This window comes from Clinocottus analis, unplaced genomic scaffold (genome assembly GCF_023055335.1).
Source record: "Clinocottus analis isolate CAN_PGR_092001 unplaced genomic scaffold, fCliAna1.0.p SCAF_16, whole genome shotgun sequence".
In the NCBI taxonomy this organism is placed as follows: Eukaryota; Metazoa; Chordata; class Actinopteri; order Perciformes; family Cottidae; genus Clinocottus; species Clinocottus analis.
In genome coordinates this window covers 5,990,389-6,013,899 of record NW_027175887.1, presented here as the reverse complement: position 1 = coordinate 6,013,899, position 23,511 = coordinate 5,990,389, and the positions used below count along the sequence as shown (strand labels likewise).

The 23,511-nt window shown below is 42.4% G+C and overlaps 1 protein-coding gene across 2 annotated transcripts; it reads left to right on the top strand.

Moving 5' to 3' along the window:
- Positions 1-334: 334 nt before the first annotated feature.
- Positions 335-22,818, top strand: LOC137786230 (SH3 and cysteine-rich domain-containing protein 2-like). Of its 2 annotated transcripts, XM_068577958.1 has the most exons (11): positions 335-900; positions 7,752-8,100; positions 9,201-9,295; positions 11,772-11,856; positions 14,001-14,116; positions 14,898-14,967; positions 15,173-15,333; positions 15,445-15,533; positions 18,068-18,119; positions 19,186-19,323; positions 20,470-22,818. In XM_068577958.1, exons 1-11 carry the CDS (start codon positions 814-816, stop codon positions 20,566-20,568), a joined length of 1,341 nt encoding a protein of 446 aa, XP_068434059.1. In that variant the 5' UTR covers positions 335-813; the 3' UTR covers positions 20,569-22,818. The 2 variants fall into 2 exon arrangements, with proteins under 2 accessions (XP_068434059.1, XP_068434061.1); XM_068577960.1 differs by lacking the exons at positions 14,001-14,116; positions 14,898-14,967.
- The last annotated feature ends 693 nt before the right edge of the window (positions 22,819-23,511 follow it).

Below are 23,511 nucleotides of genomic sequence, written 5' to 3'. Positions count from 1 at the left end.
AGTAAAAGTGAAGAGGAGCACTTCACTGCTTTGACTTAAAAAAGAGATGGGGGGAAAAAAAGAAGAGGGAGGATCATCCTGCTTTTGTTGCAAACGTTCATCCTGTCAGAGAGAAAATCTGCTCTCTGTTTGCGTATTGTGAGGTAGTCTATATTTGGGCTTGGAATAAGCCCCCGCCCACGGCCGTGGTCCCGATTCTGTCTAAATGAATCCTGGCAGAGTTGTAAACATTGACCCAATCACGCGCCTCGGACGCACGGGAAGGCGTGCCTCCGATTGCGCTTAAATTTAAGTGTGTGCAGCGGTAGAGGGCACAGCTCGCTTTGGATTTACACCCGGCACCTTCCACGCGCTTCCTCCGGATCTGACCAGACTACGATACTGATCGATGTTTAGCTGGTTTGAAAAAAAAACAACAGTTTCTTGAAACTGTAGGACGGAATTGTTCCACATTGGAGTTGTCGGATGCCTTCAAGGGACGATACAATTCCTCTGGCCACACGCGAGCCTCAATCCTAAATGATTGTCCTTGCATGACATGAGCGAAATATAAACAGCTGGTGTGTGTGTGTGTGTGTGTGTGTGTGTTTAGAAAGTCTTTAATCAACCTGCTGTTGGTGTGTGGAGGGCAAATTGCCATAAGGCGTCCACTTTACTGCGCGCACACATTCCTGTGATGTGGGTCTGTCACACTTTGCCGAGCTGGTGTTTGGCTGAAGCCGGACATTTCCTACCAACTGGACACAGTTTGAGGAGTTAAAAGATTTTCTTTAATTGTTTGAGTCTTTTACGACTCTGACCACCGAGGTGTCAATGATGACTGAGAACAATGAGATGGAGAGCGAATCTCAGCTCCAGCGCTCTCCAAGCACCATGTCCATCCAACCGATGTCATCCAAGGTAAGAACCGCATGCTTTGAGCTTTGTTCCGGGAAACCATCTCCAGATCCACTGTAATAAACCTTCATAAAGATCCTACTATAACAGATACACCATCATACAGATCCTAACATATACTACTATAGTAAACCATCTCCAGATCCCACTATAATCTCTGTCACGAGGAGAAATATAGACTCAACTTCGCAGAACATTTCAGATGAAATATTTTGGCTGAATAATAGGAGGTGTAATTTTTACCTGATATTACGCAGTAATGCATTCCTCCGATTATTATTCCGCCGTTTTGTGTGACATTAATTATTCACAATTGCAACTGTATTCATCATGACTGCGTCACTAGGTGTAAGCACACACGTAAGGTGTGATGTCACTCTGTCTCTGTCTGCCTCTTTCTCTCTGCCTCTCCAAATGCACTTCCTCCACACACACACACACACACACACACACACACACACACACACACACACACACACACACACACACACACACACACACACACACACACACAAAGGGGATTTATGCTTTAATTCACACGTTGTATTTTAATGAGTATAATTTACGTGGCAGGATGGTTATAATGAATGCTTTTCATTTTTATTATTGGTCTACTTTTTGGCAATTAATGACAGTCATATCATCATTTTCTCTCAATTGCTGTTCTCTCTCTCTCTCTCTCTCTCTCTCTCTCTCTCTCTCTCTCTCTCTCTCTTTCTCTCTCACACACACACACACACACGTACACACATGCACTGTATCAAATAACGTTTTCTTCTATATGCTGCAAGAAAGTTTATATTGCAATAAGCATAAATGGCCACGTTGATATATGCATTGTGTGCTAGTATCTGCAGAACAAGATCCCTTCCACTGTACAGTGTGAAGCTTAAGTGTCCTTACAAAGTGTCCTTATGGTTCCATTCAAGTTGTTGACTTGATGGTATAAACAAAGATTTCAAGAGCTGGCTTCCAAATGCAGGAGCTGTGAAAGCCTTCTCAATGACTACTTTTTAATGGAAGGCTTTTAGTACACTTGATTCATTAGCCCAAACACTTTATACAACTTTCCTCAGCCGAGTCTCCCCCTCCTCCCCCCTGCCTCCTTTGCACTAACACACACATGCTTTGGACATGTTTGAGGCAAAGTGAAACTCACATGCTTCATCTAAATGTTGTGAGAAGCATTGAAAGTCGGCATCGTGAGCTTTCACCTTCTCCATTTCCCCATTCCTCAAAAGCTGCTTTCAAGGAAATTGGTATTCTGTGCCAAGCAAGCCTGAATATTATTCACATGATTCATGGGCTAAATTTGCCACATCACAACCATACACCACAAAGTAATTGGGTTGGCCATGCGATCAGCAGCTCGCTTCCTTCCCAATGGATAGACGCTGCACTTGTCGAACTTCACGCTGTCTGAAGATTGAAGTGAATAGTTTTCATTTGGACTTTCAGCGGCTGGCACAGCTCATATATGTTTGATTTGTAGGCGAAAGGTTCATTGTAACATCTTTTGAACTTCCGTAAAATGTCCAGGATTCAATAGCTTCGTGCAGCCACTGAAGGGTCAATGAGACTTCTTGGGTCAGTTGTCTCTTGAAGTTAATGTCAGCTTGGCTCAGATATGCTATAGGTGTGGTCCCAGGAGGGTTGAACATCTTTCACATTAATATTCACCTATATATATATATATAACATTTAATCAAGAGCATTCATTGCTAACATCCAATAACACCGCCACAGGGTTTACATTTTGAATAAATCTAATCAGACACATAGTGCACACATTAATTAGATAAGGATGACAGGGAACTTGCTCTGAGAACAGATGCTCCCTGAAATCCACCCACAGCACTTCCCCACAAAGATGGATATCAGAAATCAGAGGAACAGAGGAATATAGTGCCAGGGGATTAAGAGAAATGGAAGCGTGGACTTTCTCCCTGGTTCCCAACAATGCACTGGTCTAGTGCCAGGGCTGGCAGAACTGTAATTGGTGGATCGGATGAGATGCCCGAGCAGCCTATAGTGACGCGCTTTGTGGAGAGCTGTTGGACTGCTCAGGGATGGTGACGCTTTGGGTGCTTTTTCTGTGCTGGAAGTGCACAGGTAAAGCTTTTATTTTAGGATGAGTGTGTAGGACCATCTCTAAGAGCAGACATACTTAAAACAATTCCCTTCAACATGTTTTTTTGGAGATTGGTCCATTTGGCAGCTTGCTAACTGTGTGACAAGAACATCACAATTCATCCATGTGCCCCCTTTTGGATTCCTCTTCTTCACTCAATGTGAGCACTTAAACACTCACACAGCCGGCTGAGTGTTAAAAGGTGACTAGAACTGCCGACAGTGTGAAAATGAGAACTTGTCACCGCTCCAAAGCTAAATGACAGGAAGCTTAATAGTGACCCACACCGTTTGTGGCCAAGTCAAGATGTTATCTTAAGTAGATATTCCACACTGTGCTTCACACTTGAACACACCGAATGCTGAGTGATGGCAGCTTAATCCAAATAAAACTGCTGTAGCCACTTTGAAAGAAATGTTTTGGTGTTCTTCCAGACGGTGTGAGCAGACATGAGAGAGACAGAGAGGAGAGTTCAGCATTGAATGGTCCAAAGTGGTGGACAAACAGACGATACCGTGTCAAGAAAGTGTGCAGGAAAAGTTGATAGGGGTGTCACAGATGGGGATAGGCCGACTTTCAGCACTGTGGAGAAGAAGGGGAAGGAGGTCGTTGATATTAAAAGTGATCAGGAGTGTTAATGTACATCTTGTTTTCCTTTTTTTCTTTTTTTAAACCAAGGACGGTGTTAATTACCTGAAGTCCCTTTGAATGCTGAGTGCCAAAGCGTTGCCAATACTCTGCAAGGATCATTTCTGGTGTCTTTGCTGTCATTTTACAATTGGATCTCCAGACGTTTCTTTGAAGCCACATCCACGTTTTGAGTTCACCTCTCTTTTCATTAACTCTCAGCGACACTGATCCTGAGTGACGCAAACAGGGGAGTATAGCAGAGGGAGGTTGAAGTGAGCCAAGGTCTTTATTGATTAATGTAACACCTTTACTGCTGCGATGCTTATTGATGCGACACTGCAGGGAAAGGTGTGGGCTGTTGAAATACTGGTCACTAGAAGGCTCCAAGTAGCTACAAAGGGCTAAACAACTGGCTGCACATGTATTTATTGCTGACAGACAGACACTGACATTGTGTTGTGTGTACACTGAAAAATGCGGATGATGAGTGATTAGGGCAGAGCTCCATGGCGGGGTTAGCTGAATGTGGGGGCGAGGAATTGCACTGCAGTGAGGGAAGTGGTTATAATCCTCGCTACTATTTCACACACAGTTTCTCCCCCATTAAACAATCATAGAGAGACGGGAAGTACGGTACATCTGTGTGTATGAGCAAGCATGAGATTAGCTGTGTGTGTGTGTGTGTGTGTGTGTGTGTGTGTGTGTGCATTCATTGCCTGAGTGATAGGGACAGAACGATGGAAGCAGCCTGTGATTATACATCTCTTATCTCATATTCAAAGCGGGAATCGGCTGCCGTGAATAATGACAAATTTCAGCCAAGAAGGGAAGCAATGGGATATGAAACTGGTTCACATTGGGACGTGACAGTGTAATGGTGAAGACTGAAGCGGTTTGCATGTTTTGCTCAAAATTCTTTATAATAAGAGTAGATCTTTAGTCTATCCCTATGATTTTTAACTGTTGTGCTAAATCTTTCAGATTCAGTCCCAGTTATGTTCTGTCTGCTTATTTAAATTGTACATCACCTCCCCAAAACATGGAGCCACATTGTGAGGGTGTAAAAACATCCTGAACCAATTACTTGAGGGTGGTCATTTCATCTGAAACCACATCACCTGATGATTTAGAACAGAATTGAGCCAAGAAGCTGTCTTTCATAGCTCAGTTATCCTTCATGAGACGGAAATATCACTTAAAACAAGGTCGGACACAGTGACGTCCGCCACAGAGAAGGGAAAAAAAAAATTGGGTACGTTTCTTTTTTGTGTGTGACACGCTTTAAAGGGCACACAAAGCTGGGAAGAATTTTAAAGTGGAAATTACGAGCTACAGGAAATACAATATTGCATTTCCATGCACTTTGTTGAAGAGCTTTGTTTCTGTGATTTGGAGCGGGGTGGAGGTGTATCTCTGTTGCAGTTGTTTCCCCTCCCTTCTGGCACAGTCAAGAGTGAACATGGATGGTGGTAGAATAAGACGGAATAGGAGGCAATTATCAATCTAACAACCATGCACACCTGGCCACTCTTTAAGTAAAGTTTGGCTGTTGTTTGCGAGAGAGAAACAAACTGGAAAAGGCAGACCCTACACCCAAGACCTTTTTTACCAGATTCCAGACAGAGAGTGTATGTTATGACCTTTACAACCTCTAAACAAAGACACAGCTGGATAGACTGGATAAGCCTTTCCTTTTGAAATGTTCTTTAATGGCTGAATCATTTAAAACGGTCCACACTACAGCATATCATGGTGACAAGCTTACGGCCACATTCCCGGTGGGATATATATATATAAATATATATATATATATATAAATAAAGGCTCAGTCTGCCCTGGCGCCAATACATTTTGAAGGCTACATATTTGGAAGAAATAAAAGCTTTATTATTGAATTATGTCTGCTCAAACCCTGCTGTCCCTCTATGGAAAATCAGTTCTACAGAGTATTGATTGTGTATAGGTGCATGTATATCTAGGCATTTTTGGTGGCATTGTGAGTTAGTTGTCGAGCAATCGACAAGCTAAAATAAACCCATTTATTCTTGTTTATTTTTGAGGATGGAAGAAGATTAAGGCTGTTTTCATGACAGACACTTACATAACATTGCTGTTATATGGGACTAGATTAAACGTCACAACCAGGGTATCATCTGTAGCGTACTTCGGTTCACTCACCGCCGTCGGCCTCTCACCTGTCTCAAAAATTCAAGTGACCCAAATCAAATGTGTATCACACTAGGCTTTAACCATGACGCTCTTACCTAATGTTCGTATGGAAACTAACGGGAATGCTTTTTAGGCTCGCACGCACACTGACAGATGATTAGATTAGCTGTAATTGAGACATGTGCTCTAGCCGTAGCTGTTATGCCAGCACTCATCTGCTCTGATTGAGAGAGCTCAGCTGAACACTGTGATGCTGCACAGAAAACGTGCAGACGTGTGTCCAAGCACTGCACCGTCAACAAACAGGGTTTTTAAAGAATATGCCTCTTTTGTTTGGTTGGATTGGTTAATAGATCTGTCTGAATGGTTTAAAAAACAGTAAGAACAACAGTTGGTTTGTCAGGTTTAGAAAAGGGCTTTTGGCTGATGTCATCCTCCAGCCCAACTTGCTCTCTTTCATACCAGAGAGTGCCCCATAAAGTTGTACATGTTGAGATTTCCATTTTTCTGAGCACCTTAAAGGGAAAGCAAGGTGATGTTACACATCAAAGTCTGTTTACAGGTCTTGGAGGGTGCTTTGCTGCTCGAGAGGGAGCTGTGTGAAGTTAATAAATCCCCCTAAGTGATGTCACTTGAGTCATCATCAGTCAGGTTTAGCAGGTAACAACACTATTTATGTTTACTGCAATAGGAAATAAATGTTAAAAATACATATAAATGTGTTTTTCTTCAAATTAGGAATGACTCTTCGACCAGAGGGTAAATACTGGAAATCAAGACTCAGGAAGATGAGTCAGACTGGCTCAGTTAATAATAAAAATAATTTAATAGACTTTTACTTCTCCTCACAAACACACACTCAAATAGACAAACTGTATTTATAGCTTATTCCCATACCCGTGGAGCTGTAAACGGCGTGTCTCTGTAAAGTCATTAGGTTCGGCGCAGAGCGCCGTAGCGTGTGCACCCAGAGCGTATGTGGCCTACTGATTATCTGCCTGCTTGTCTGTCTGTGTTGATCCGTTCATCCCTTGCGACACAGCCACACCCTCACGCCGCGCTCTCGCTGCCACTGCTTGAAAGTGTAACAAATGGCGGCCCAGCCCTCGTGAATTCATTGTCTGTCCACAGAGCCGCAGGGAGACGTCAGGAACGTCCGAAACGTCAGCCAATCAATGCCGGACGGCCGCAGAGAGCCGAGCTCTCAAACGGCCGCTGATGTTCTGTCATCTAATTGTTCGGCTTTTGAAATGCCGTTTGGTCAATGCCGCTTACAAGATACGAGCACAGTGGGTTATGTCAATACGCATGAGAAAGGGTACATGGAGTTTGACATTGTTGGATGTTGTGGGGATGTGAGCTCGGCGCTGTGACGATGGATCCGCCGATGTGTGCTTAGTGTGAGCCTGTGCCACGATCAATCGGTCCAATGAGCAGACTCCATCAGATTAAGACCCCTTAAGATAGACTGTTGCTGGACGATAAGGCTGTGTAAACGATCCTGTTTTATTTCACCACAGTAGACCTCCTGCCACCACCTTGATGTATGGCTGTGTGTTATCAATGAGAAAGGGCTTATCTGGTTTAACCACGGGCCAAGTGCACAGGCTGCCCTTTTGAATGTGACTGTGCAAAGTATGTTCTTGGTCTTATAGTAAAGGGATAATACAGGCACCTTAGCTACTAATGTTTTCTTTCCATATGAGGTTATATTGCAGATCAGAGCAGAGCATTGTGTTTATGGATGCCGGGATATTGCTTGTGCTGCCCTGAGGCCGTATTGGACATTTGTTATTGCTCCCAGATGTGCCACTGCATTCTGGCTTATCTTGTGTTTATTACAGTAGACCCTCTCTCTCTCTCTCTCTCTCTCTCTCTCTCTCTCTCTCTCTCTCTCTCTCTGTCCGTGTGTGTGTGTGTGTAGCTCCAGAGACTAAAACGCTCGCTGTCCTTCAAGACCATCATGCGCAGCAAAAGCGTGGAGAACTTCTTCCAAAGGTCCTACAGCGACGCTCGCCTGCCCCAAGATTTCATCACTGACCCGCCGCCTCCTTCTCCTCCGCTGCCGCCCGGCTCTCCTCTCGTCGGCGACCGCTCACCGTCCATTTCACCGTCTCTCAGCCCCAACCCCTCCATTTGCTCCCACTCCCCCTCTCTCAGCCTTTCCCCATCACTGCCCACCAAGCCTCCCCGGCCTCAGATTACCCACTGTTTCCAGGACCATGTCTTTCGCAGGCCCACCAACTGCCAGCACTGCAAGCACATGATAGTGGGTAAGGTCCTCAATCTACCTCCTGGACTCTCTTTGCTTCTTTTCCTTTAAGGCCGCCCTGTCTTTGTTAATGTGGCATCCCCTCTATAAAGCACAGAGACTTTGTTGCTTTACATATTATATGAAAATTCCACCAGGCTAGCTAACTACAGCTAAATTATGAATTATGACTGTTCTCCCTCGGGTGCAAATAAACAGTTTCTTTCTAAAATTAGATTCAGGGTTGGACTGTATGTCTTGTATCTGTGAAGAAACCATGTTTTATATTAACAGGGATATAGTGTGTGAGCGCTCTCATCCCTAATTAGCCGCTTATGGTATTTCTGCTGAATCTACTTCCTGTCGCTATGATTGATTACAGACTGCAAGCTGCTTATTTTCCCCTGGGGTTGGTTTATTTTGCATGTATTGTGGGTTTATTTATGTGATGCATCACCTCACTAGCTGTCCTCTTCTGCAGTCCCCAAACACGCTCCAGCTTCTGCCTCCTTGTTACGCTGATTAAGCAGAATCCATGTTTGTTCTTCAAAGTAAAAGCAGTTGTTTTTATCGAGCTCTTACGTTTTGTTGTGGTTTCTGCTCTTAACTTGTCATCCCCATCTGCATCAAATCCAGAAATCTATTTATCTTTGGTTTGTAGGATAAAAATGACTCATCCTCTTTATTGTGAAACACGTTCAAAATCAACATTGCCTCACAAATGAAGGGAACACTTCTCCATTCTCAAAGGCTTTTTTATCACTGAAGTACTTAAAAGATGAAAGAGCATATGACTTATTGCCAAATCGATTATGGTGGAAATATCTCCAGCTGGTGTTCAATCTCTCCAGATTGTTTTGGAAGAGGAGCTGTTGATTATGAAGCTGTCGGTGTCAGTGCCAGCTTGATAGAACGACAACACTTCATTTTGCTCTCTACCTGAGCAGAGGGAAGAAAACCTGCACATATGATCTGAAGGCCACTCTGGTTTGTTCAGATTGTCTCGCTGCTGCAGATCTGCAGCATGCTGTGTAGCCTTGTTTTTTTTTTGTGTGTGTGTGTGGCTGCCTCCTGTCTGTGGTTTGTCGGCTCTCACTCTCTCATCTTTGGCCCTCTCTGCAGGAAACTCCAAACAGGCTCTGCGGTGTAAAACATGCAAGATGGCTGCTCACCTGTGGTGCACCTCAGAACTATCGCAGCAGCAGTGCCACGGGAAGGTGTGAAAATCCTTGATTTAATGTCCTCATACATAACATTGTTGTTCTCAACATAATCACTGACTGCATGACTTGGTTTGCTCAATATTGTGTCTGTGAATCAACTGTTTTTTGTGTGTTATTTGGCAACATTTTTGGCACTCAGCAATCACTGCTGTGCTGTTCTGACCATGTAGGCCTGATTCACTCCAGACAGAGAGGGTGATAATGTGTTGATTTTGTTGTGCTCAGATTTCTTGTTCGGGAGGTTTGTGTGTGTGGTAATCTTGTGTTTGTCTGTTCAGCCATGGTGCATCCCAGGGAAAAAAAATCAGTTGCTTTTTTTTAAATGTTACTAATAAAGAAGAGATGTCCTTAAAGGAATTGCCCAGCAGCCGGTTAGCGCAGCACAAAACTCTACATACGAGAGAATCTGCTAGCTGCGTCGAAAGATGGTATAATCTGCTCGCCAATTAGTTTCCGCAACGAGCAGTGTAGTACCTGCTGTATGAGTGCGGTGCAGAGCAGAGACGGTTAGCTTTGGACCCACAGAGACTCACATGCACGTTGTATCTGTTTTTGCATCGATGCAACGGATTATAATGTGCCAATACCAGTGTTTTGCAGGATCAGGAAGCAACCTCGGGTTTGGAAAAGTGTAGTTAACGCCGAGGTTTTCTTCTTACTTTCTTTCTTTAATAGCTGTTTTCCAATACAATACAATCTATTAATCAATCTATTTACTACTTTACGACTGCTTTCCTGTTTAGATGGAGGTAGATGTGTTAGGAACCGAAAGGACACTCAGACGAAAGGTTGCTATTAGCATGCCGTTATTAGAATGAACGACATAATCTAACACTCATTCGCAGCTTTGCTCGATATGTTTTCACACAGGTTTTTGAAGCGGCTATTGTGGCGGGTCCCGGTGTGATCGGGGTTTGGAACTTGCCTCTTTTGTCCAAAATATGAAGATGGCTACTCCCAAAAACCAAGATGGCTACAGACAAAATGCCGAAATTGAGGCTTCAAAACTTTAGTCTGCAAGCTAATGGAGGACGTCACACAGACTAAATCCACTTCCTCGACAGTCTGTTTGCAGGATACAGTCTCTGTTAGCATGTTTATCAAACAACCCAAGTTTCGCCACCTCAGTCCAGTTTTACATCCAATTAATAGATAGCAAGATTTTAAAACCCAGAGCAACAATAATCATATGGACTGCAATCATTTGGTGTTATAAATTGTTTACTTTAAATATAAGAAGATAGTCATTTCCATAACACATATAAGACTGAGACCACAGTTGCCATGGTAACGTTACCATGGTGAACCTGGACCGCCGTATCGCGCAGAATTTAACCTGTGTTTAAATATTGATTTAATGCATTTAAATATTGATTTAATGCATTTAAATATTGATTTAATGCATTTAAATATTGATTTAATGCATTTAAATATTGATTTAATGCATTTAAATATTGATTTAATGCGTTTAAATATTGATTTAATGCGTTTAAATATTGATTCAATGCGTTTAAATATTGATTCAATGCATTTTCATATTGATTCAATGCGTTTTAATATTGATTCAATGCGTTTTAATATTGAATCAATGAGTTTTAATATTGATTCAATGAGTTTTAATATTGATTCAATGAGTTTTAATATTGATTCAATGCATTTTAATATTGATTCGATGTGTTTTAATATTGATTCAATGCGTTTTAATATTGATTCAATGAGTTTTAATATTGATTCAATGCATTTTGTGGAACAGTCTTAAGTATAAAGAATAAATAAAGATAGATTGCCTGATTATTAAATACAAGTTTCAAACCACAGACATAAACACTGGAGCTCTTGGCCTAAGGAGTCGTGCACTCGGTAGAAAATAAGAAGTGATTTCATACAGAGTTTTTATGTTTATCTTCGAGTACAGGGAAGAGGACATTAGCATGCAGAAAGAAGCGAGACCTTCTGAGAGCCACTTGGACAATTTTAAGAGCACTGTGTCTAAAGCGGCTCAGCGCAGTTTGACAGAAGAGCACAAAGGCAGAGAGACTTTTTCTTCGAGAGGGGAAAGATGAGTACAGAGAAAGGCAAAAATATATCAGAGCCCGGGTATCTGTACAGGAACAAAGGTGTCACACAGTTGTGTTTCTCATCAACATAATATGACAAACGGAGTGGCTCATTTGCAAGTCAAGGGGAAGACGAACTGATATCTCATCTGAAACACTTACTCTGCTTAATTCAGTGTGAAATTGCACCCATGCAGATACACACACATAATCACATGCCCATGCCTTTGTGTAAGCCATGTGTATGCTAGTAAGCAACAAAGTGAATGTATTGTTCATAATTAGCAGCAAAGTGAGCTGTGTTTCCGATTCAGTCATTTTGAAATGAGTCTTAAAGGTGTGAAGCAGTTTACCTTCAAGTCGGTCTAGAAATGAACTGCAAAGAAATCCATCTCTCTGTTCTCCTTCATCAGTCAGGAGCATTCAAGCGAAACTTCAGCTCGCCGATGCTCGTCAATGACCAATTGTCTGTCGTCAAGGAAGTTCAACCGAGCCAAGGTGAGCATACCTGAGTGTCTGCGTGGGTGTGCTTTATGAGTGAGTGCAGATGTGCATTGTTGTGTATCCGTCCCATGTGCTTTTGTTTTGTGATGTTGCTCTTCCAGCCTTTTTGTTTATTTGTAGATTTTTTTTTGTGTGCTTGTGCATGCACTGTAATAAAACCAGAACCATCTCCATCTCACCTGGTGACCGAGGAGCATGAAGTGGGAAAATGTAAAGAGGAAGAACAAATTCAGCTTCTCTTGGAGGCTGACGGACGGTCTGCACCCTGAAAGTATGTGAATAGATATTTATAAGTTCTAATGTTTATGTTTTTCTATTTCTGTTCATGCCTTTGACCGATAAAGGGTTTTGTTTTATTGTCTGGTACTTCAGTTTGCTTATTTAAGCTATACAACATGGAACTCAACATGGAAAATCTGCCTATTCTCTGATTGGTCCACGTCACAACTAGCTCTCTGCATATCTTCTGTTTCACCAAACATGTAATCGTTACTTAGTGGTTCAGAATTCTGGAAGTAATCAAATCTGACATTTCCTTGAGGTCTCTTTGTGAAGTACACCTGCTGAGGGCTAAAACGCATCGCTACAAGCACAGGCTGTCGTGTCCTAAAAGTGCCTGAATGTGTTCCTCCAGTCATCCTCAGCTCTCATTGGGAGAGTGTTGTTCTTTGAAATACCTTTTGGATGAACATCTGTGTAGGTGATACAGTCCTTCATCTCAAATACTGTGTGCCTCGCTGAATCAGGGTTAGCACCTCGCGCGGTCACTTCACTTCTTTGCACTGTCTATGAATCAGGGCACAATTGACCTACAGCTCTGTCATCCCCCATGAGCTGAGCACCATGACGCCTCGGACTCCGCGAGAGCCAGCTGAGACTGCAACCTGCCAAAGTCCTAATCACACATTGCAAAGTGTCCTCATTATTAAGCAAACGAGAGGCTGGGTAAAATACTGAGCTCATGTTTGCACACATTAATATTAGATGCCATTTGTATGAAATCATACTAATAGACACAGTAATTCCCCATCAACTTCTTGAAAAGCAGTTCATTGTTCATTTGTGAGGGTGAAGTACGCTCTCGGTTGCAATCTTTCAATGACAATTCAAACCTGATTAGCTACCAATTTAAATTTATACAAGGATGTGTTTTTCTTTTTAAACAAGGATAACAGCTGTTAGGTTAAAAGGAAAGATGGAGCAAAATGTCACACTGTGCTTGTTATAGAGTTGAATGTTTGAGAATATAATTTGTCAAAGTAAACTCAAGTCACAAGAGCCAAGGTTGATATATGAAGACGGATATTAAGCCATATCAAATATAAAATTCTCATGACTGCACTGAAAAGAAACTGAAGGTCAGACTCTGACAAATTAATTATTTGTGAGAGTATAGAGTCTCTGAGCACAACTTTCCACTGTTTACTCTCTTCCGCCGCAATTAATTGCTCTTCAAAAAAACGCCTGCTTCGGTGAAAGCACATCTCACCCCTGAATACTTACTCGTAGCGACACTACTCGCACTAGATATTCCTGGTGGAGAGTTTCTATTTTATTCATCACTTGACAAGAGCATTGACGTACTAACTATGAATCTGAATATTATGACTTCATCCTTCACATCCCTTGACTCGTGTTGAGCTGGATGGAGAAAGGAGCAGCACATTTAATTCTTATCTTCAGAAACACTCTGATAGCACAACCGTCTACATGAAATGTATTTAATAAAGCCTTGCTGAGGATTTCCATATTTAAATTTCATCTCTTATTCTCTTTCTACTCAACTACAGCTCCAGATATGTTACGGCTATTAAAACTAAGACATATCATCTGCCAATAAGTAAATGTATAAATAAATCAAATCGTGGAGAAGTATTAGACTGTCTTGATGTCTCCTTAACTTTTGGCTCGCATCCTCTGTCAGATCTAAAGTGGGTCACTTTGGTCCAGGACTGACTGTGCTACAGCTATATTTACACCCTCTGATTCCTCCAGATTGGCATAGTAATAATTATGGACAGTGTAATCTCTGTGGGTAGTCCAAATTGTGTAAATAATGTACTTTTGGGTTTGTAAATAAATTGAACATAAGCGCGTGCGTGCATTAGTCTTATAGATGTGTGTGTATGTGGTTTCAGAGGCTGTGCGGCGGCGTGTAGATCCCGTGTATGCCGCCTTGCGCTTCGGGACATCCTTGGCACAGATGAGCCGCTCCAGTTTTGGCAGTTTGTCAGAGTCGCCAACACGCAGCCTGGTATGACATCATCACCCTGGTTAAGGGTAAAGGACAGTTAGATCGGTGTGATTAAGACATGCAGGTTTTACGACATTGGTCCATTGGTCAACTCACCGGTGAAATATTGAGACCGTAGAAACAGTGTGCCGTGATTTGTGGCACCACACTCCCTAGTGTGTAGTTCTGCCATTATTTGGAAAAACGTTACAAATCAGCTGAATTGTCTGGATGATTTTAAAGATAAGGATTGAGCCTCGAAGGTATAGTTTAGACTGTTGGTACAGAATGAAATAAGCAGATTGATTTCATGTCTGTTCAGAAGAGCGGCATCAATCTTCTCATCTCTCGAATGAGAACGATACAAAGTAAAAGGGGCGATGTGATCCCAAAAATGTCAAATTTCCTTCAAAATTAAGGTTTTTTTAAAAGTTGCCTCTGTTTTGAGGCCTTTTTATTTACCTACTAACTGTAAATCCAACTTAGTATGTGCTGAAGTGTTATAATTGAGCACCAGACTCATCTGTCTATGAGGAGCATGGATGACACTGGGGTCTCTGTGTTCCTCTCATTAAACATGTACAGCAAACAGTGGGCAAATGATCCTCGACCCTCCCTTGTTTCATGACCTAACTGTATACATATATGTCATGAGCAGATCCTTTTACAATACTGTGACCTACTGACCTCTGTGCCGTGCATTCAGAGCAGACAAAAGTGTTAGTCCCACTATCAAACGCATCGTCTTTGACATCTGCTGCAGACATTAAATGTTATCCTCTCTATTCCTTTCTTTGATAAGGGGGAGGGAGGTGAGGAGACGCAGCAGAGACAGTACAGCATGGAGGAAGAGATAACTCAGGAGACAGGGGGTAAACACTGCTGTGTGTCTGTATCTCCATGTATGTGGATAGGCATATGTGCTCTATGTCCATGCCTATATGTGCCTATGCATATGTTACGTTTACCTGTGCATGTCTGTGTGTATGCGAGAGAGAGATTTACTTGTGCCTGTTAGGATATGTATGGTTTTGTGCGTACCCGGCATCTTCTGAGAACATTTTTCGCCACCCTCAGATACCCCCGTACCAGAAGTCGAGATCGAGAAGGAGGAGGAAGAGAGCTGCAGCCAAGCTCAGACTCCCGCAGAGTCTCAGACTCCTGCAGAAGCCGAGAGCCTTGCAGAAGCTCAGCCTCCTGCAGAAGCCCAGACTCCTGCGGAGGAGAGCGGTGTGATGGTACCACTCCCTTTAATCCACCTGCGTGGACTCTTGCCCCTTGATGTCTTCCTCTTAAAGTGTGTAATTCTGTCTCACTACCTTCCCGTCCCTGTGTCTTCCTGTGTGCAGGTGCCCAAGCGCATTGAGGTTCACTCCATCCACACCTATGTGGCGCTCTACAAGTTTCTGCCTCAGGAACAGAACGACCTGGAACTTCAGTGAGTTAAAGACAAACAGACTGCCGCTGGCAAGCGTTTTCATGCACTGCAATGTGTGGTATTGTGTTTTTGCTATTGTTTGCGCGAGTGCTTTGTCTGTTATTCTGCCCCGGCTATTGTTCCTGCAGGACGAAAATGTCCCCACCATCAGCAGAGGACAGTGTCAGGGCGCCCTTAAGGATGACTAATTATAAACTCGAAGCCCATCACTGTCCCCTTACAGAGCTAGAAACTGAGCCGTGCTCCCAGTAGGGGAGTGGATAAAGGCACCGAACAACCGAGAGATGAAAGTGCGGGCACACATAAAAGGAGATGTCATGAAGCTGAAGATTATTATAGGCAGCGAGAGAGAGGGAGGACGCAAGAGGGGCGGAGAAAATTAAGGGCAAATATAGAAATAAAAGCTACGTAAGATAAGGAAGAACAAGGAAAGAAAAGAAAGGAGGGACAGATGAGGGCAGAACATGTGAATGTTAGGGGACAACCGCAGCAGATTCATGAGACTGTTAGCAGCCATCTGTGTGCAGGCTCTGTGTGTGTGACTGCACTATATACATTAATTATGAAAGCATAATGTGTCTCTGTGCTTCTGTCGAGGTTTGATCAGTATGGACGGCAGAGGACTAAATCTAAAAAATATTTTGGACGGAAACAAGATCTTTAAAGTTAATAATTAGATTTTTTTTATACTGTATATATAACTTGTTTGTAATATGGCTGATTGTAGATGTTAAACAATAGAGAACACTTAGATACATTCATTTTACAATCACTAAAGGTCCAGCACACCCACACAGGGTCTATAATGGAGCCTGCTGGTAATTAAGTTAATTAAGGTAACCAAATCTCTGCTGCTGGGTCCAAGAGCACTCGTTCTTTGTTGCACTTCATTTACCTTCTGCCATTATAGTTCTAGATTAGTCTAATGTCTTTACCATCACTCTTTCACTGTGCAAAGAAGGATGGAACGAGGGCGTGATGAAAGTGTGTGCGGCCCCACCCTGACAGGTGCCACACAACTATGGAGACTGGGGGAGATGTCTGTCAAGCACAAACTATACACTACCACAGTCCAGAGCGGCCGAACCAGGCCCAATAAGGGAAAACACCTGGCTGTATGAGTGGCGTGGCCATTCTCAAAGGAGGCAATTAGGAAAATGACTGATGTACTTTAAAATGTTAAAAAGGACTACTGGGTATATCCAGGGTCCTGTTGTGCACGCTGGCTCGTTCAAGCTCACTGGATGGAACTGAGCCGTCGTTAGCTAAATGAGCTTCACCTGCTTGTTTTCTGCTATAACAGGTCAAAATGTGTGCTAGGTATTGTTAGAGTTCGATTTGGGGGGGAATTTAAGGGAACACGGGCTATTGTTTATGTTGAAGCGTTAAGTTTGAAGGTTTATTTGAGCTTTATTCATAGTTGTTGATAGGATCAAGTAGGGAGGCTGAAGGTTTAATACATTATACTCTTTTGACTAGTTACCATTTTAATTTTTTTGACTTTGAGTGCACACAGGAAACACTGATGCAACATTTGATATAATATCTCCGAATGTTAAGATTGTGACATTTAAATTTAAGTAATGTTAAATTAGACCCTCCATCCATTATTGGAGGACTGTTAAAAGTGCCTTTTTCTAACATTGAGCAAAGCTGCTGTTCCTACAGACATCAGCTAAACTGGGTAAATCCCACTGTTCAACTTATACCTTCAAACTGCACGCGGAGACCTTAAAAAGGCATCCATGAGTCTGTCTCTGTCTTAGGAATAGATGTGTCTTTGATGTATCCAAAACCTTAAGTATGCGTTTAGGTACTAGCTTCTGGGAGAAAAGTCACTGACCAGAATACTTGTTTCATACGACCAGTATCAGTTGAGATGGATGGGGCTCACCCGAGTGGGTAAGTTTAGGTAACCGTGTGCAAACTAGTGCGTGCGTGCGTGTGTGCGTGCGTGCGTGCATGCATGCGTGTGTGTTTGTGAGTGATGATCATATAGGGCAGTTGTGAGAGGAGACACCCAAGAGACGCAACAACAACAATTTGTATCTAGGACAGTGTGCGTGTGTGTGTGTGTGTGTCTGTGTGTGTGTCTGCGTGTGTGTAAGTCATCAAAAACTGGTAACATCATTAGCATTCAGGCCAGGTTGCTGATTCGGTCTAGCCTTCACCACGGCAGTAGATTAGATGCTAGAGTCGTATTTCTTGTAGACCTGATGGCTGCTGCTCTGTAACCTCTGCAGAGGAACACAAATACTACATTTAACCTCCACAGCACCGGTACTGCCGCTCATTGTGGCAGTTTTATAATGTAATCTTTTGTCCTCGCACTCAACCCTCTTTTTTCCTTCTCTCTCTCTCTCTCTCTCTCTCTCTCTCTCTCTCTCTCTCTCTCTCTCTCTCTCTCTCTCTCTGTCTCTCTCACCCCTTTCATCTCCCCATCATGTATCTCGCTCTCGTCTCCCCTTTTCCTCTCCCCAATATATCTCCTCCTTATGTTTTTCCCATCTCCTCTCGTGCCTTGTCTCCTCTAGGCCCGGTGATCGTGTGCAGGTCACTGACGACTCTAACGAGGAGTGGTGGAAGGTGGGTAATAAACAATTTGCCAACATCTGTGTGTGTTAGCGTGTGCGTAATGTGTACTGGAGGGAACACAAATGTGTGTGCACATGCATTAGTTGTCCACCTGTTTGAATTTGGCTCTTTAAAACAAGAATGTAATGAATAACACCTGCTCCAATTTCCCCTCACATAAACATGCGAGCAGCCACAGACAGGAATAGAAAATAATTTTTCGCTGGAAATTACCAAAGAGTTTAGCATAATGAACTTGACTAGTGTTGTAACCTTAAAGAGCTCTTTATTGAGTCTGTAATGAACGTCAGTCGCTCCTGATGGAAACAAATGTGCATCTGTGTGCGTCTGGGTTTTTCCTCATATAAAAAGGAAGATACACGCAGACTTACTTCCATCAGTGAACCAGAATTTATATGAAGCCTAAAACGATTAGTCATTTAACACCTTTAATCAACATGCCGATGAACCTTTAAATTATACATGATTTGTGAATCATCCGTTCATCATTAATGTATGGTTTGTGAATCCCTCTAGCACACACATCCACAGCTGAGGCAGAGGGTGATAAACTGTGAAATATTGCTGCATATAGAGGTTTACTAACACATCCTCTGTCTTCACCAGCAACAAAGCGTAGCACTTCAATCTGCCGTTTCTTTAAATACATACGTACAAGGTGAAGCAATTACTACTTTTGATTTATGTAATCTGAGCAAGAGTTCTGTCTTCTTAAACTGTTTCTACACTTGCCACAATAACGTGTCACTGCACAATCAGAAACGTTTCCTTGTCTTTATAATTTCCCATCTACTGTTCCGAATGGAGATACTGTTTGTTTCTACTCTGGAACATATCAATGAACGCAGACTTGTTCAGCCGGTCTGGACTTGTTCATCGGGCTCACCATTAGCCACACAATGAAGACTAATATGTAGAGATGGACTCAATGAATCAGTGGCCTTAATAAAACCAGCTGTAACGCCAGTACTCTGCAGCACATAATAGTCATCATGACGCCCATCATGGTAGACACGTCAAATGTGTACTGATTGTTCTGGTCTCTCTGGTTTTCCAGGGCAAGAGTGGCGACAAAGTCGGCTTCTTCCCGGCCAACTTTGTGCAAAGGGTCCGGCCGGGAGAGAGAGTGTGGCGGGTCGTCCAAGGCCTTCCCGGCAACCGAGAGAGAGGACACATGGCCGTGAGGGAATCCCAGGTACACGGACGCTATCGAACCGACTTATTCCGCTCTCTCCTTCCTCTCATTCTCATTATGAATCGTTTGTCGTCGCACTCAGGTTGTGATCTATTTGTGGTGCTGACATTTTCCTGTGCAGAGTTGCAGGGGGCTGGAGCCGGTCCCAGCACTCACTGGGAGAGAGGCAGGGTCCATCCTGGGCGTGATTAAAGGATTAGCACCCAAAACAGCTCTGTGTCATACGGCAACTATAGGGCTCATTGTTACCATCATTTTCTTTGCAGACTTTCAGCAAGAAAATGCACTGCTCATATTTTTTTCAAAGATCACTTTCAACCAATTCTCACTCACAATGTATTTCCCCACACAACCCAAACCTGCTCCTGCTCGTAAGGGCTGCGTTGTCACCATATTCAATAAAATCTAAAATACATGTTTGAGAGAAAGCATCTCTTCAAACGATATCTCAAAAACTAGCAACGCGGACCAAAACAGTTAATTAATTAATTAATCAATAAATTAATATGTGAACAACAGGGAGGAAGACAATTATGTATTATTGATTTTGGGGTGAACTGTCCCTTTAAGAGTTTATCTGAAGCAAAGCTCAGAAACTCTTCTTGTAGTCATGAAATGAAACAAATGAGGCTCCAATTTCTAAATTAACTGGTATGCAATTATTATTTTATATAAATTCTTTACTCAGGTTGTGTGTTTTATTCCTGACAAATAATGATCTACAAAGCATAACTTATGTTGAATAAATGCAGGCAACTGGCACTAATTGCCAGCTTGTTCATTCATTGTTTTGGGTCTGTTGATTCACATATTAACAGAACAATTATAATATATATATATCTTTAAAATGTATTTATCAGGTTGTCGAACATGCCTATATATATATATATATATATATATATATATATATATATATATATATATATATATATATATATATATATATATATATATATATATATATATATATACAACTAAGTCCCTTCATTTTCTGCCAAACTGGATATGCACGTTTTCCATTCCCCCAAACCCACCCATGTTCTCACAGATCTATTCAAGTGTCAAATTCCTTAAATATAGAATTTGTTAAGTATCTGTACCTTTATTGAAAAAGAGAGCAACTCATTTTCTGTCAATTCCTTTTAGATCTGCGTCGGAAAGCGGGAAGACGGCGAGGAGTTTCTGAAGCTGAGCAGCGGAAAGAAGAGAGGGTTGGTCCCAGCGGACTCCATAGAGGAGATCTGAGCTTCTGCTCCTTCCACTTCTCCTCTCTCCTTGGGAGGCGTTCAGGCGACCACCACCACCCTCCCTCTCCCTTGCCCTCGGAAAAAACACTGCCACAGCCCCTCCAACCGGTTCTGAGTGACTTAAACCGAAGAAAGAAACTGGATGAAAAAACACTTCTTCAAAGAGCCGGAAGCTGATGAACACGTGGTTTCCAGTTGAATTGATTTTCTGTCTTAAAAAGAGTGTACAGTTACACAGAAGTCCTGCTCCTAGAAAGCCTTCTCAGCAGTCTAAATTTATCTTTCCAATACAAAAAAAAAAATCAATGTAAAAAACACGCTTTAAATATGCTTGCCAGATGACTGTTCACATTTAGTTCCTTCCCATCAAAAAGATGTGGGCGGAAGCCGAGTCCTGTCATGGGAACATGATGCCTCTGTTAGTGTCCTTTTCTTCTTTCGGCCCACTCCGTGCGTTTCATCACTTTCTGCTCGTGTCAGGGTCTCTGGCCTGGGGACTGATATCACCTTCATGATACCAACATGAGGCGCCCGGCCAAGGACAACCACTGCCAGTCAGAGAAAGCTGGCCTCATCCAGAAAGAGATGAGAAGAAGATGAAAGGAGGAGACCCGAGCCGAAAATCCTCAGCAGTGTCAGGCTGAGTTAGAACTGCACTCGCCAACTTGAGAGTTAATATGTGAGAAGATTTTCAAAAGAAAATGAAAGGCTCTGGGGATCTTTTCACAGGAAACTCAAAAACTTTTCCCCTCTGACTTTTTCAGTATGGTATAACAACCAAAACATGTGACAGCATTTTTTTTTTTTTTTAACATTTCTGCTAAGAGAGCATGAATCAGCTGACAGAAGGTCATATTTTACAGAATGAACGTTTGCTTTTCAACTATCTACCAATCTATCTACCAACTTATAGACCAGGAAAATCTTGAAAATGTTTCCTAGCCTTTTTCTTTTTGACTCATGGCATATCCATGCAGGAATACATTTTGGTGGAAAGTATCTTGTTAATATCTCAGAAACCACAGTGATTATTGAGGGTCTAAATCTGTTGAACTGTTGTTTGAAGCGAAGATGATGATGCGGGAGGAATCCAAAGGGAGATGAAGCTTGAGAGTCTATCTCAGAAAGCAGGCTGATTGTTGAGAGCATTGAGCAACACCCTCTAAACGTAGCAGTGGCAGTTGCCGTCCCCCTGTTCTCACATAAAGGAGCTTGAGCCGCAGTGGGTGTCGCAAATGTTGCACAGCGTTATTACACAACTTCACTGGAGCTGGAACAGTGGGAAATAAACTGTGGCCAGTCTGCCAGGAAAGCAACAAAATGGGGATCTTGCGGACCATGACAAGGAGTCTAACTTTCAGTGACAGCTTAGAGGAGGACACAGGAGCACAGGGGGAGGAGGATGTGCAGTGAGAGGAATGACATCAGTGTCAAACCCTTATGAGTCAGTGTGTGCATGCAGGTAGTGTTGTACCCATGGGTGCACCAGTCATCATTGATAAAATGTCAGCCTGTCATCCTCATCTTCTGCTCTCCGTTTGACCTCTCTCATCCTCTCTATATTGAGGCCGCTGTTCAGTTATGACATAAAAAAAAGCGAAGGCATTTCTTTTCTTGTAGTGAACGGAGGTGCACTTTTAATCGATCCATCCATCCATTACTTATTTAACACATTTGATGTATTCTTTGAGAGGTGTTCCAGGGAGACGGTGCACATGTGTGCCACGGAAATGTTGGTTTAAAGCACAGAATGCAGCCGTCGAGTGATGAAATAATTGAAGTTGTATGTCTCCTTTGGTAACACAGAGATGGAGCTATTATGATCCTTCTTAAGTCCACCTTTCAATATATGTGTAAAAGTATAACGAGAAAAGCACTTTATTTCGTGTCACAAGTTCCTTTTGTTGAGGTATCTCCTTCATAGTGATAGCTGTCGTGTTCAATACTACCTGCCACTTCACGTCACCCTGAAGCTCTCTGGTCAAAGGGCTGATGGCTTGTTGTACGTCATGTGTTTTTCCAAAGTCATAAAATATCAGAGATGGACTTCCAGAGCAGCCTGAATATTACGACCATCTTGGAGAAAAATGGCATCAGAACAAAACTGGATTTTTGACTTTTACCCATGTAAAATAGTTATTTTGCATTGTGCCTAGTTTTCTGTAGCATCACATGTTCACACCTTTGAGAGTTCAAATTGTTCATGTGTTTGGATGTATCCCGAGCCAGTCATTGGTTGCCCGCACACCTCATTAAAAGATCTTTACAAAACAGTCTCTGCCCCTTTCCTGTACACACCGACATGTTGAAGATTCTCCAGCATGTGTAAATGCTGTTGATCACGTGGGTCTGCACGACAGTTTGTGTTTTCCTGCATCTGTAGTCATATTCAAGGTCTAAATGATAGCAGGGAGCGCCGAAAGATGGTCGCTTTATTGGCAGGTTTTAGTAGCGTCCATGCATAATGATGCACCATCCTCTACAAACACACATTGCTGTGCACAGAGAAATGCCAAAAATGATTCTGAAAAAACAGTAGCAGCATAAATATCACGTAATGGCGCTGCTGAAGGGAGAGTGATTCAGACCTTTTTATTGAATCAGCCCCAGCAACATAAACCAGAGGAAAAGTGAGACTTTTAGCGAACAACAACCAGTCGAACTGATTGTTTTTACTGATTTGGTTTCATTTGGAACAAAAAATGAAAACATAGTCAATTTATTCACTAACTCAACGATGTAAATTGACAGCTGAACACTTATAATGAATTATCAAGAGTACAAGTTAATATAGACCATTAGCCAGTTACACTAAAGCAAAACAGCCGGAGTTACAACATGAGTGACAATATGCTGAAAGTACACATGCACCTGTTATTTCTCTGGTGGATGTGGATGATGACTCATGTCCAAGCTTAAGTGAAGATGTGTTCGTCACACA